This window comes from Lissotriton vulgaris, chromosome 11, assembly GCF_964263255.1.
Source record: "Lissotriton vulgaris chromosome 11, aLisVul1.2, whole genome shotgun sequence".
Lineage (NCBI taxonomy): Eukaryota > Metazoa > Chordata > Amphibia > Caudata > Salamandridae > Lissotriton > Lissotriton vulgaris.
Window position 1 is genome coordinate 608346659 of NC_141699.1, and position 16065 is coordinate 608362723.

The window sequence follows — 16065 nt, forward strand, 5'->3', positions numbered from 1 at the left end:
ATGATCATAATTTTTTGCTTTAGCTTTTCTCTTGCTTAATTGGTGTCATGACAAATTAATTAATTTCAACCATAAATAAAATACGGTAAAAATGTATGATAACAAAATAATGAAAAGATCAAGTTTTGAATATGCATTGACATAAAACGAGGGAGTTAAACCTTGGACTGCATGCAAGGTTATTTCTCTAGCTGTCTAATGCTTTCAGTGTATGTCCAAAGTTTATTGTTCTGAAATCTGGAGTAAGCAGTGTTTTTGTAGAAAAAAATTGGCATTCTGCTATGCAGACCTTTTCATATAAACCTTACGGTGTGAAGAACATGTATGGCATTATAGTGCTTCACTTCATTGAATAGCAAATGGATCCAGTATCACTTAGAAGGGATTGGTTTTGTTGATCACATGATCAAGAAAATCAAAACTTTATGAGCAGATGCATCATAAAGACCCAACACTGCCACCCTTATATGTTTGGTGGGCTATTAAAAGCATGGTCAATAACTTCTGATATGTTTCTCCATGTGATCCTTTTACAAAAGGCTTGCTCTGCGGGCGGGAGCTGGATTTTGGGGGACATTTGTTACAAAGACTATGCTAGCTCTGATATACTTTTTAACTTGGAACTCCTCCCTCTTCTCAAAAATGTGTTTTTTGTCTACTCTTATTTGTGGACATTTCACCGAGGAGCAAACACCAACACTCTCTCGACACCGGTGTTTACCCCTAGCAATTGCCATTTTGTATTGTTTTTATGTGGAGTTACCTCCCCGTACCTTTGCTGCCCTCCCCCTCTACTCAAACATTTCACCATCTCCAACTGCACTATTGTTTAATTAGTCGCTGCAGAGCTGGTGTGGAAATGTTAGTTGGCATTAAAAACGCGACACATTGTCTATATTCCCTTATCTCTCTGCCACCTACATTGCCTTCAGTTCTATACCTATCTGATGGTTCGGTTTTCATAGTGGCAGAAGGACCGTAAATCCCTTACTCATTATATGCCATTACGTATACGTCTACCATTTTATACTGTAAATTAAGCCTACACAAAATAAACAGAGGTTCAGTGCAGTAGAACCTGGTTCAATTCTAGCCTTGCGCCATGCCCACAACAGATGGCAGAATTCGTGTGCTGTTTAATATTGTAATTGAACTGTACTAGGATTTATATCACATTACCTTTAATCTTTAAATGCTAGTCTGTGAGTAGGTATTGACAACATGTCTGAATTGGCGCCCCAAATCAATGTGGTGGGACCGGTTATGTTTTTTAGCTTTCTCAGAAATGAATCCTGCAGTTCCACAGTGTTGTGCCAGCATGCTAGACTATGTCTTTCACTGTAGATTTGCCTGCTGGTTGCGTAAAATTAAGCAGTTAAAACACACAGCAGTATTAATACTCTTGAGATTATTTCAAAGGCATGTCCATTTACTATGTGCACAGCTATGAATGCAAAAGTGAGGTTGTACTTAACTTTATATCTTGAAAACATGGATTCCTGCCAGCTACAGATAGTTGTAAATCTGTGTGTTGACAGTAAAACTGCTTTGCTCTTTGCCAATTCTATTTAATAGAATAGGCGTATTTATCAAGTAGGTGGGTTTCGAGGTAGTCAGTGCTCTGTGAACAGTGCATGTTCGCTTGAGCATTGAAACTGATCTGGAGAGCTATGGTCAGAGTGCCTCAAACTTGTACTGAACATTGGAGCTGTTTACCACCAGTTGTACACCTTGCAGATACATCTTTTACAAGCATACATACATTATAATAGTTTAGCCAGCACCATAGTAGTTTATTTTTCACTCAACTAAAGTCATACACTTACATTTTGTGAGGTCTAAGAAACTTACAAAAACTATAAAGTCATATCTGATTTAGTCTTGAGAGACCAGACAGAATTCAAATCAATCTCTTCAAATTAAGACATCATGGCAGTGGTAAACATCTGTTTGGTACCATTACTAATGAAGTGGTCACCTAGTATAAAGACAAATCAAGAGGTGTTGCTGCCAAATTTGCGTTGAATGCTTCCATAACTGTTACAAATACTTGACACTTGCAATCTTTTCATGTTATGCCATAGGCCAGAAAGTTCACCCAATCAAACCTTACAGTTCACCAAATCAGACATTAAAATGTATTTATTTTTATTTTAAACCACCACTTCTTTTCACGTATTCTGCACAAGTGTGAAAACATCATCCTGGCTTGGTTAGGGTTCAGATGTTTGATCGCTACCATCATAACATTCCAGGCCCACCACAAACTGCTTCATTTGAGGTCACAGGCCTTCTGATATGCATTAATATATGAATTTCTGAAACTCTATATTTGGACATTTTGGCTAATTCAGGTCATGTTTGTGCACTTCCTTTAGGGAATAAGTCTCATTGTGTGTTGGACCTAACGTATATACTGTGGCATAACAAATATATGAAGCCAAACTGAGGGCATTGGTCATGAAATTGATGTTGGTGTGCTCTCCTCTTTTGCCTTATCTGACACAGATTTGACCCCTCCTAGATTAGGTACAGTATTCTTGTGTGGAATGATATGTGCTGTGATTACTGCACAGTTTGTTTTGACTCTACACTGTACACAAAGGATCATCTTTGTCCCATGTTTTATGCCAATTAACCGCAACAGCATCTATACTAAAACTATACATCTCTGATTCAATCTGGTATTGCAGAATGCGGTGCTGTTTTATGGCAAAATCTAACAGATTAAATAGTGCAAGGAATCCCTTCTTACTCTTATAAAAATGATACTTCCAAATGTGGCATAAAGATCATCTGCTGTGGCATTAAACTGGACTGTGTTTAGAACACTTTTGACCTATTTTTTCATGTTTTACTTTTCTGTTTCTGTGTGAATGATTGAATTACATTTTTGTGAGTAAATATGCGAATTATGAAGACTAAATGCATAATGCCTCTGGCGATATGTACGAACATGAAACCAATCCACAATGACAAAACTTCAAGAATGCTTTATGTAGGAACATGAAACCAATCCACAACGACAAAACTTCAACATTGCTTTCTTAATCTGTTGCCTGAGGCAGTTCACAATGCCATTTAGGAGTGTAAGTTTAAGATACAAGTGCAAATTACCTTTCTTACAAGTGTGCCACCACGCTTGTGATTCATAACACTGAGTTGGTCAAAAAAGATGGAGAATGGGTAAGTTATAATGCCCTCTATTGTCTCGTTGCAAAACAAAAAGTGTTTAAATTGTTGAAGAGCCTGAGTCCCCCAACAGTTTTCCTGAAATGTTATACTATATATCAGGAGGTAGGGAATGTCCTTGAGAGTCTGGGAAAACCCATAAACATACTAGTTTGTGAGTATTGACAAACATTTCTATGACCATTTTCCACTGAGGAAATTGTCTGAGATGTAATGCTGTCAAGAATAGGAGAAATGGTTGCTTGATTACATTGATCCAATGTATTATCCCCTTCATGGAAGGTATGTTCAAGTTTAATACATCATTGGTACCAAATGTCATAAAGTTCATGTTGTTCTAGTTTTGATGTTAATCCTTAATTCCTTATGTTCCGTTTCATGACCTCTGGTCTTCTGTATGTTGGTTACATTTGTAGCCGGAGCTGGTCACTGTGTCTGCATCTGGTTCTCTACATGGTATCTCTAAAGAAGATATTTCTGTTTTCGTCAGCTCAAACAACGCTCGAGTACATTCCCCTTTAAAATTGTGTTGATCCCATAGTTTTCAGAAGAACTCCTGACTTAGCTATTTTTCTTGCACTTTATTTTCTCTTGAGGTGAGACTTTTAAAATCATTTGAATACCCTCAATCATAGTTCACCACCCAAAAACGTAAACATAGTCTTAAATGTTGTCACACACCAGATTAAGCCTTCATTTAAAACTGTGAACCTTTCATATTCGCCAGGGCTATGGGGGAAGTTAAATTGGGATCCCCCCTTGACCTCAGTCCACATTTTATCTTTGCGCAATTTCATACCCACCCTTAGCCCATTTATCACACAGCTATTTAACAAATCTCTGGAGACATCAGTTTTCCCGGAGATTTGGAAACAGGCCATAGTGACCCCCTTGTTGAAGACAGCAGGCTCAGATGTGACCAATCCAGTTAACTATAGGCCAACTCCCCTATCTCTCCGAAGTAATGAAGAAGCTGGTCAACAGACAGTTGTCCAATTATCTGAGAACCAATGACCTTCTGGACCCCTCCCAAACGGGCTTCAGGGCCACCACCAGTGCAGAAGCAACTCTCCTGGCCGTCCTAGATAACGTATGAGCATTACTGGACCAGGGTAAGGAAGTTGCCCTGATCCTGTTGGACCTGTTGGTGGCGTTCGACACAGTCTCCCACCATCTCCTACTAGAAAATCTGCACGAAAAAGGGATGCGCACAAAAAGCCCTTCAATGTCTCAGCTCATTCTTGAGCAACAGAACTCAAACCGTGCAATTGGGTGCCTTCTCATCAAGTCCAAAAATCTTAAGCTGTGGTGTCCCGCAGGGAGCATCCCTTAGCCCCACTCTATTTAATGCCTATGTCTCGTCCCTAGCAAAAATTGGTATGAAGTGGGGCTTCGGCATTTGCTCATATGAGAAGACACGCAACTAACAATAGCTATTGGAGACGGGCACAAAGACACCAGGACCAAACTCAATAATTGTCTCACTGAAATTGCAAGCTGTAATCGGACCACTGTTTAAAGCTCAATGCAGATAAATCCCAAATCCTGCTCCTCGGTGGAGCCAATCACATCTGAGATCCATCTTGGTGGCCACACTCACTAGGAAAGGCCCAGCGCCCAAGCAGTATGCAAAAAATGTTGGTGTTCTCATTGACAACAAATTATCTATGCAGGATCATATTCCAACACTATGTGGAAAAAGCTTTGCCACGCTGAAGCTTCTAAAAAGACTCTTTCCCTGGATCCCCCTGGAAAGCAGGAGGACAGTCACACAGGCCCTGCTTGTTAGCAGGCTGGACTATGGAAATGCTCTTTTCATTGGCATGCCAGACTACCTCTTTAAACGCCTGCAGGTAGTGCAAAACGCTGTGGCCAAACTGGTGTGCAACAATAGCAGATACAGCTCAGCAAGCGACTGCCTGAAGCAACTTCAGTGGCTGCCCATGCGTCAAAGAGCACGATTTACGCTCTTAGGGCATACACACAAGGCACTCCATCACACTGGCCCTAAGATTCTTCAGAATGAAATCCAATTCTACATTCCTTCCAGAAGCCTTAGGTCACATCAGCAGGCGCTAGCCGAGACTAAAAGGATCAAAAAGACCAGGGCAGGTGGACATACTTTTTCATATCTGCAGCACTGCACTTTCAGTAGAACTACGGCTGATCAAGGATTACCCCACATTCAGGAAGAAAGTCAAAATACACCCATTCCCTAAAGATTGATGTCACTTATGGAATCAGTACTGGCCCCACCCACCATTGTCCGCTACCTCAGTGCAGCGATATCCGGATGGGATGAATGCTGCCTTATATAAATAAATAAATATTTGTTCTACTTTCTCTGACAGTTATATCATCTTAGAAAAGTTAGTTACAAGTGCTTTCTTCCGCCTACTCAATAGTGCCATGCCACAATTTCATAGGAGTTTGCAGATCTCTGGCCCCCTACTTTGCTGAACAGAAAGAGGGTTAAGCTTTCCACCTGAATGATTACCTTTATTTCAAGTCTTCTTCTCGAAACGTTTAGATTACTATCAATGTTCTTTATTTGTTTCACCAAAGATAAATGAAGGAATGACATTGTAAATGTAGGTTCTTCTACAGGTTATTCACCTGATACATAGTCATTTTTTTACCTAATAGTAGCACTCCTTGCTGTTTAATAAGAGTTCAAAAACAAGCTCCTCGCTTTCGGGGTTCAGTATTAGGCACAGATATGTAAAACATGACAGGAGTCTGTTATGTGGAGCTACACTTGGACTGGTCTTTTTATACCATGCTAGCCTCTTGCACTCCCATTTTAAGCCCCACATATATAGAACGCCTTACTACACTGTGGCTAGACTCATGCTTTATAAATTCCATTTATGCAAAACTTTTTTCCACACTAGTCTTGATACCCATATGTCTTATAAGAATGGCTGTACTTTAATATGTTGGCTTTCTGCCATCAACCTCAAAATGTCTAAAATTGCATCTGAATTTTTCATTTCAAAATGTGAGATTGCCATGTTTAAGACCTTAGCATGCACTGTTTGTTGAAAATGGTAAGTCTATGTTCAAACAATGAATATAGCATTATAGGCCGGTGCTGAGGGCTTCAATGATGCTACAGGCCCTGAAACAGAGTTCTAAGCTGAGCTGCAGGCGACGGCCTGTTATAAGGGAGAGGTCCTTTAACAACCTGTAGGGCTCGAAGCAGAATGCCTATAAGGCTATTAGAACATTCCACCTACTAAGAGTAGCATGTTCAAAATTAAAAAAGGAGAAGCATGAAGACAAACATTGGAATTTTGGAGCCCTGGGCTTATACCAGCCATTATATGCCTTAAGCTACTTCATTGTCTTCAATGGAGCTTTAAACATTTCAGTGTTCTAATATAGACTTACTAGCAGCCCGTCCCGACCTTGTCCGGGAGCATTCAGGCTTCCCCTACCCCCGCCTGCCCCGACATTGCCCAGCAGCCCGTGCCCCTGCCCGCCCCGTCCCCCGGCTGCCCCGACCCCCGGCTGCCCCAGTGTAAGGTGCGTTCACCTGTCTTCGTGGTGGGAAAAAGCAGGAGTATCTGTGCATCTTGTGAACTTTCCTCAGCCGATCCCCGTCCCCCGCCTGGCCCGACACCCGCCTGCCCCGACATTGTCCCTGGAGGCTTACCTGAGCGGCCGCTCCTCGCCTCTCTGCTCCTCACCGCGGCCCGACACCCGCCTGCCCCGACATTGTCCCCGGAGGCTTACCTGATCCGCCGATCCTCAGTTTACCGCTCCTCGCCTCCCTGCTCCTCACCGCCTGTCTGCCTCCGCTCCTCCCCCGCGCCATGTCCGCCTCTCCGCTGCTCCCACCGCCGCTGGCCTCACGTCACCGCTCCTCCCCCACGCCATGTTCGCCGCTCCTCGGACGCCTCTCCTCACCGTGGTGACGTGAGCACGCACGTCGCGGCCGGCGCTACTTTGGGGGGGACTACTTTTAAAAAAAATATAAATATTGTAAATAACGTTTTATTTTGACATTTATATAGCCTATAACCATCTACACACCCTGACAATTTCAACGGTGTATCGGGTGTGTAGATTGGTGCAGCGGTTCCCGAGTTTACCCGCCTCAAAGCCTGAAAGTTCTTACTTTATTATAGTAGTATAGATAGCCTGCCGTATTGGGCTATACCGGCCATTAAAGGACCTCTACAGCATTAAAGGCCCGAGCTGAAGGTGAGGGCCTTTAACAAGTGAGCGGAACTTTAATGCCGGTATAGCCCAGCTATGGAGGGCGATAAGGGTACTAGAATATTCCACCAGTAGAGTGCAGAATGTCCTAAAAAATAACATAAAGGCCTCACTGATCCCGGGCTCGATGAGGCCTTTGCTCACAGCAAGAGCTGTGACCCGGCAACACTGGAATGTTGGAGCGTAGGCTTCTACCAGACATTAGATGCCCTTAGTACTCCATTGTTTTCAATGGAGCTCCCAACATTCCAATGTGCTAATAAAAGTACAAAACTGGCTTCATTTTTAGCAATTAAAATGAATAGTATGTGCATGATTTTATCAACATAGTAGATGTGGTGTGTTATTCTGTTCTCTCATGCCTTTTCTCATACCTTCTTGCCTGAAGTGCTTTGTACCGTGCATGCCACAGATCCTTATGAAGTTGTTTTTGAAATTTTCCAACAGTTTCCTGAATTTTACGGTGATCATAAAATGTGGAGTGCGCCCATTAGGAGTCTTTTCGTGTACAGAAATTAATAACTTTTGTGCCAGTGCCATTGCCATTGACATGTACAAGATGGGCTTCTTCTAGAACTGGGAATCAATTAGTAACATTATTTTGTTGCCTTCCCCTCTGGTACTGCCTTGTGATTGGCCAGATTCTGGAAAATCCAAGAAAGTTAAATTAGACTGGAAGGAGTGCATTTAGTCAGCTATGAACTGCTCTTTAGTGATGAAGGGGCTTATATGCTGGCACTTTGGCTACGTGACAGTCATTGGTCTTCCACTAAAAACCTGTAACAGATACATTTGTGGAAATGAGTGATGCTTAGCTATTTCTCCTGAAGTATCTGGCAGTGCAATATGAACCAACAAACTTGGGTCCAGATTTACTAAAATGTCACGCAGTGCAATGCAGCAAGACAACTTGCTGCAGTGCATGACAGGGAGCGAGCAGGAAGGCGCCATATCTACGAAGATGAGACACATTCCTGCTCTCTCCCTTCGCGGGTGCACTGAGGCCTGCCTAGCGTCAATGCAGGTAACCCTGCACTATGGTGCAAGGGTTCCTGCGTTACAGACAGGATGTTTTTTGTGCAGGAAGGGGCAACTTCCTGCAAAAAAACAATCCTCAGACGCCTTTTCGTCTCTCTATGTGTTCTACAGAATGCAGCACACGTAGAAAGAGGAAATTCCGAGGAGAAATATACATATTTATTTTTGTTACGCCTCTGTTGGGCAGGAGTACCATTTTGATGCATTTCCAGATTCACTTTTACTATTCCTAGTAAATCTGTGAATGCGCCATAATCCACAGGTGAATGCGAGGGACCGCCCAGGTTGCTTTGCGTGGGTAAGTAATTCTAACTGAAGAGTTTGTGTTGACTAGCGTTACTGTGTGTGACTCAAAGGCAATGCAAGCCCTTAGCAAAGCTGGGCCTTGGTGTTCATGTCTGCAACCCACTATCTATCCTCTTATGTTATTAAAAAAATAATCAAGGATAACAGAAACCTTAATGATTGAAAATGCAGAAGAGTTATTGAAAGGTCAATGTAGCAATAAGATGAGATTGTGGTCTAGAGGTCGTGGAGCCAAGTGCAAATTGCTGGCTATATAATTCTGTGTGTGTTTTTAAGATTCTTCACAAACCAACAATGTCCATCAACTGCTGTGCTAGTGATTGTACACTGCCATTTTTGTGCGTATTCACCTTCATTGGAACAGTACGGTACTTTGGACACAATAATGTAATCAGAGGTGGAATACAATAATTTCCATTTATTGTACATTTCGTGGTAGAACTGAACATCAATAAAGAAGCGGTTCCCTATATTTGGATTGTTTTTTGTTAGAAGTATACATATTGACCTTATTTCTCTTGGCATAGCAGTAGATGGGCTGGACGGTCAAAGGCCCTCAAATATTATGCACAACGCTTACCTAGATGCTGAATGGTGTTTTCAACCACACTGCCATCAGACCGTGGGTCGTCTAATTGGTTATTCACAAACTGTGCAATTTTTAATTTTATGAGGTTTCAAAATCCTGCATTCTCCTAATCTTAAATTCATGTTATTTATATCAGTTCATATTGCAGCACTTTCAATATGAACGATTAATTTCTGCACAGTGAGAACTTTGTCATGGGAAACTTGTGCAGTCTATCAAAACATTACATTTTCTAGCAATGAAATCCAAACAAGAAAGAAAACATGTGGTCGCATTAGGCCCGATCAGGAACACCACCATTTGACATGCTCACATTTAAAATTGACATCCTTCTTGAACGTTGACATTTGACATACTTTTGCTTGATTACCTGTATGGATAATGTTCCATGAAATAACTTTGCTCACATTTACACATATTCGTAGGCATATTATCAGAGCCTTGAACATTCGGCACGAAAGCTAAGGTTTACTGCGCAAAATTATGTTTATTATTGTTCGTTTGGCAACAGCTTTCTTAGGGTAGAATCAATAATAACAGCCTGACGAGTACTCTAACATGGCAACATGGGTGATGTTTATTATATAGATGACATCACTCCTTTGTTTACGTAGAGGAGCATTTCAGGGTTGTCATGTTCTGCTGTTGCACATACCACCTGTTACCTTGCTAGGCTAGGTTAGGGGAACAGCTGGTACACTGTGAGCCAGCCAGGACTTAAGCCAACATATCCTGATGGTGGGCTTGGTGTTGATGTTTCTGTTGTCTAACAAAAGCACAGTTTTACTGAGAAAGTATGAACCGTACGACAAAATGAAACAATAATTCATCAGTGTCCGCACTCTTTTGGATATTGGAAGCAATATCATGACATATTTCTGTGACAGTACCTGTTTCTTCCAAACTATGTAGACATGAAGCTTTTGCACGAGCGAGTATTTCAGCATCCTACCTCGTGACTATTGTACTATTTTATGTACGTTCATACAGAAGTCCCTCTCTGTGGACTATACTTCAAAGGGAAGGAATTGGAGATGTTAGGTAAATAGAAGGTTACTATATATTAAAGCAATAATTTACAAACTTTAGAGCACTAAATGCAAGGAATCCCTAAATGAGTTTTTAGCTTTGTAAATCTAAAACCCTTGTATGGAAGAATGACCGCACTGTAGGAGATCCTACAAAGGACTATCCAGAGGATCAATCCAATCTTGAGAACTGAGATGAAACAAATGCAATATCCAACTTTGGAACTTATTGCTCTGAGGAATCTGAATTGAGAACAAAATCATCATCACCACCTGAATAGAAATGTCTGCAATATTGATATTAACAAGAAGTTCATCCTCTTCAATCCTCACTGGCATTCAATACACCATTCTTTATTTGTCTGTCATAAATTTTCAGGTTGAGACGAAGAGAGGGTTGAGTTGGATGAAATTGCAGAGGTTGGTGAATTTAACCGCTTTGATAGCAGCAAACGAGTCTAAGTAGATGATCTTGATCCTGTGAGGTTGAGCACAAGACAGCATGGAGGCAAAAAGCATTGGAAGGCAGAGGGGTAGTAAGTCCACTGACTTTGCAGGACTCTGCAAGGCAGAGGTTGGAAAGGATGAATTGAGCAAATGTGAGGTGGAAGAAACAAAACAAGAAGAAAGGTCTCAGAGATGTTGTCAATGGGGAGAAGGGAAGTAGACCTTGGGCACAGCCTTGAGCATCGCTGACTAATAATGAGGCAGGTGTGGAGGAAGAAGGAACTCTGGAACACTGAGATGGAGCGCGACCAGAACTGCGCAGCACCAGTGACACCTAAATGTGACATAATAGTCAACAGAATGATATTATCAACAGTACTGACTGGAGGTCTGAGATTACGAAGTTAGGGATATCGATGGGTGCTATCTCATTGGTGTGGGTTTGCTGAAACTATATATGCAGAAGATTACAGTGTTGGTTGGTGGTGAGCAATGGAATGCGTATGTTAAAAGACCAGTCTTTTTGGGTTTAAAGAGAAGCAGGGAGAGCCCCACACAACATTCAGACAGAGACGAATGTGAAACAAAATCAGTTGTTATTGTATCAGAATATCAACAGTAGTTTTGAAGAAGGGAGTGTAAATACCAGACAGTAGGAATCAGTTGACTTGACAAGTCAGCTAGGGACATGCCAGTGTTGTTTAATTACTAGACGCATGTGGCAAGATGGGGTTCAAGAGTGTTTGAGAGAAAAGATGTGAGTATAGCTGGTGAGGTGGGGAGAATAGAATAAAGGAAGGAGTGGTCTGAGACAGATTACTTGAGGCAAAGGATGTGAAATAAGGGATGTCATAATCATTCAATTTTCATTGGTAATGAAGCAGAATGTTTTTTTTCAATAGTTGGAAACACAGTGATGGGTATATATGGTGAGCATAGCAGGGACGTCATGGTCCTGTAGGGTGTGTGCTTGTATGTGTGGGCTCCATGTTGATTTCCCCACCCGCGCCCTCCTTGTTGCTCCCACCACCCTTGCGTCAAAATAAAGGATTTGCATAACGTATTTTTTTATTTACCAATTTAACTCTGTAAACAGAAAAGCCACACGTGTTATTTTGTAGGAGCAAATGCCTACAAAATAACGTGGTTGACATGTTATAGTGCCTTTTTTTTATATCTTTATATATGCTGCACAGCATCAAGGATACTTTACAGCATGGCTAAAATCATTGGCAAAAGCAACAATTTCCAAAGGCGAGACCTATAGACTTTTGCTAATGCTTGTTTAATAATGTGTTTATAAAGTTTTTAAGTGGCATTGAGACATTGCAGCTACCTGTAATTTTAGTGGTTGTGTGGGTAGTGATTTATTCTTGTCTCCTTCATACATAAGAATAAAATGTGTTGTGTATCTGAAATGCTTGCCATTAATAAACATCACTTGTAAAAAGGCCCCATCAGTCAATGTTTTATAATTTTAAAATGTGTATTGCAAGCATATGGCCGCTATGTTTAGGTGGTTGCATTTTTTTAATTGTGTGGCATAGGAAAAATAACAATGACACCATCTTTGCTTTAGCAATGCTTATTTTTCTTAGTTTTGGCAAAAACTGGTGACGGTGTGAATATTGGTTAGATAACAGCACGTGACATGCACTACATATACAAATAGATCAGGGAACATGAGCCAACGAATATTGCCTTTTACACGAATGCTGTTTTGTTCAACAGTAGACAAGCTGGGCTTATATAGTGGTGGAATGTGCATTGTACAGCACACTTAACGACAAGTGCTTAGCAAGTCGGATAATGATGGACGTATTTTAATGGGGAATTGTGGTAACTGTATAGGAAGGTTCGGCAGGAAACGAGTCTAAATAATACAGTGTCCTCATGATCATGAAACATTAATATGACCGAAATCTTGTCAAAACAGGAGAAAGCAAAGAGGAAAGGACTTTCCGGAACTGGATGAATTCCCTGGGAGTAAGTCCATATGTGAACCATTTGTACAGGTAAATATTAAACTCTGTATTATATTAGCTACCCGGATGTGACATGGTTATTTTTCAGTAATCTTTATTGGAATTGTCTGAACAGCATAGGTTAAAACAAACACAAATACACACTAAGGTCAGATCGACAAACACACACAGCAAAGTAAATATAGCCTCTTTTGACCGAACGTTCCCACACACAAGTAAAACAGCAGGAGATTCGAATGCATAGCAATTATCAGTCACGAAGACGCCACACAACACGTGATGACTTCCTGAAAGATAGAAACCAGTAGTCCAACCCTTTACATGCACTAGTTCACATATGTAGACATACTGTCGACACCCAATAATGTCCAGACATGTCCAAACAGGCAAAGGTTTCTGTAGGCGAAGGTCGTGGGAGGGTTGGAGTGAGATGCACACTGCACCTTCCTTCCACCAATAATTCTGCTCCTGGTCGTCGTCACCAGGGTGGGGTCTTCTCAAATGATCCAAGGACCAAAACTCCTCTACAATTTCTAACACTAGTCTTCAAAGCCATTATTATGACTTCCACAGGTACCTGTCCGATAGCCTATCCCGATATACTCCCTTCCATGACTTAATATCAGCTAATCGACAATACCAAACTGCACCCGAACCACCCCGATTCTAGTCCTTCTACCTTCTGGGAACATTCTTTCGCTGACAGATCTGGCTTCCCAACACTACATGTGAAACACCAATAGAACACATCTCTTGGACCTTGAGGGTGATGGACGTCAGCTTTCCCTGCTGAGACACCAACAGTAGAAATGTGTCAATTATTGTATATATAACTGAAGCAAAAAAGTGCTCCCTGGTCTATGGTATGTGCTTGTGCACATACATATTAAGATGCCTGCGTGTCCTTCCGGTTCCTGCTCTCACTTTCTACACCCACATTTGTTTCTCTAACTCCACCCAATCCCATTGATGTCTTATGTAATGAAATAATACAGGTTGCAACGTTGATCATTTTTGATAAAATGTTAATCTCTGCTCTAAATAAATAAACAAAAAAAACCTCCACCATCCTCAAAGGTAGTGAGACAAAAGAGTCTCAAGAGGTGAATGATGATGAACTCTACAGAAACTGCAGGACAACCAAGATCAGTCTAATATCCTGGGGGACCAGTGGAGGTGAGGTGATTTGTTGCAGACATAAGAGCAATTGCCCCAGAGCTGGAGAATTGAACATCTTACTGCAGAGGTGATAGTAAGCAATGAAACATCACTGAGTTAATAAGGTTTTTAAAAGGCAGTATAAAGGTAAGGTGGAAAGTAATTGGGTGGGACAGAGCTTAGAAATTATTCTTGTGAGAAGGAGGCACCCAAGTATGCATGAAAGAATTGTGAAAGATGCCCAAAAACAGAGGAGATGTTAGAAATAAAATTACAGAAGGAGGGTGCGCCCTGCTGGAACTAAAGATGAGTAAGGTGTATTTAGTAGATATCTTGGGGTTAGCCCGAGCAGAAAAAGCAAAGGATTAGCGAATCTTAGGCTGGTTCAAAGATGGAAAGACCGAATATTGGGATGCACTGGTAAAAACTGTCGTCTCTTTTTCTTTCTTTCTCTTCTTTTCTCTCCTCTTCTCTCTAATTTTGGTTTATATATGGTATAGGTTGGAACTCAGTTATTGATATCTTATATATTTTACACGCTGATAGTTTGTAACTTTGATACGTATTTCCTGCTCGTATATTGGCCCATTTCTGTATTTTATTTGTTCGAAAAACTCAATAAAAGTATTTGAAATAAAAAAAAAAGGAAATGAGTAAAATCAGAAAAGCGATTTTAGATGTAAAAGTTGGGTTATTTAGCATATGTTTCAGAATTCATGATGACCCAACCACTTTTTTGGACGATTTTGTATTCTAATGTATATGAAAACAAGCATAGACACCACCACAATCATGTGTAATTTGGGGCAATAATATGGACTTCCCAATTTGAAATAATTAGTGTACATTAGTATCTACCTTTGAAACTTGAAGAAGTGTCATTATTAATGTGATTTGTCTGTTTAGGAGTATCTAGTAAACACTTCAGGTGGAACATCACATTGTTGATTGTTATGATTGAAGCTTAATAGCCCACAATAGAGGGTTATACCAGCAATCAAAGGTCTGCTCCAGCGTCGCTAATAATATATAATAAGGGAGCCGGCCTTTAATGGACCGACTAGCCTGCTCGGGTGGGCCATAGGCTATTAGAACATACTAACCAATGAGGGCGGAATGTCCTAATTGAAAAAGCAGCCTTTTGTGACACATGGAAGGTTTACATCTCCTCGTGCTTCGTTGATGGAAAGTTCTGGAATCTGCAGGTAGCCACAAACGTCCCCCCCCCCCAGCATTCTCCCATGTCTCCCAATAAAAGTAGTACCTCACTTGTGTGAGTAGGCTTAGTGCCCGCGTCAGGAAACGGCCTAAAACGGAACATGAATACATCACATTTTTCCACTCAAAACTGTCCTTTTTTTCAAAGTGGGTAGCTGTGAATTTTTGGCCCTAGCTCAGCCGGCACCTAGGGTAACCAAGCAAACTTGCACATTTTTGAAAACTAGACACCTGGGAGAAATCCACTGTGGTTTACTTGTGTGCTCTCACCAGGTTGTGTTAACCAGAATCCCTTGCAAACCTCAAACTTTGATTAAAATACACATTTTCCTCATATGTCTGTGATGGAAAGTTCTGGAATTTGCGGGGAGACACAAATCTCCTACCACCCTGAGTTGCAACGTGTCCCCCATTAAGGATGGTACCCCACTTGTGTGACATTGCCACAAAACCATGGCACAAAAGGTGCTAAAGCACTACACTGATAGATAAGCAATAGGGGTAGCTGCTGTATTTCGGGCTGTTTTATGGTGCCACCCTTGTAAACCTATGTTTTTGAAAACTAGGGGATCCCAAGGTGGTGTGTCTCACATGGATCCCATAAGGTTTTCTTACCCACAACACCCTGCTAACCTTATACTTTGACTGAAATCACAAATGTTCCTTATATTTTTGTGATGAAAACTTCGGAATCCACAGAAATCCGCAAAGTTGTTGCCCAGCTTGTGCTGATAAAAAAGATGCACCACTTCTTTGGCTGGGCTTAGTGCTTGCAACAGAATGGATTAAACAAAGATCAATGGGAGCCCTTGCAAGGGGACTCTCACTGATGTTGGTTTGATCCATTCCTGCCATGGTTACTAGGCGCAGCCACACAAGT

General features: G+C 41.3%; 1 protein-coding gene across 2 annotated transcripts in view; it reads left to right on the top strand.

Moving 5' to 3' along the window:
* Positions 1-16065, top strand: part of PLS1 (plastin 1) — a 637640-nt gene that overhangs the window by 566875 nt on the left and 54700 nt on the right. For both annotated transcript variants that reach the window (XM_086943716.1, XM_086943715.1), the window contains exon 11: positions 12761-12839. In XM_086943716.1, coding sequence (XP_086799842.1) covers positions 12761-12839 — 79 coding nt within the window. The remainder of the gene's footprint in view (positions 1-12760; positions 12840-16065) is intronic.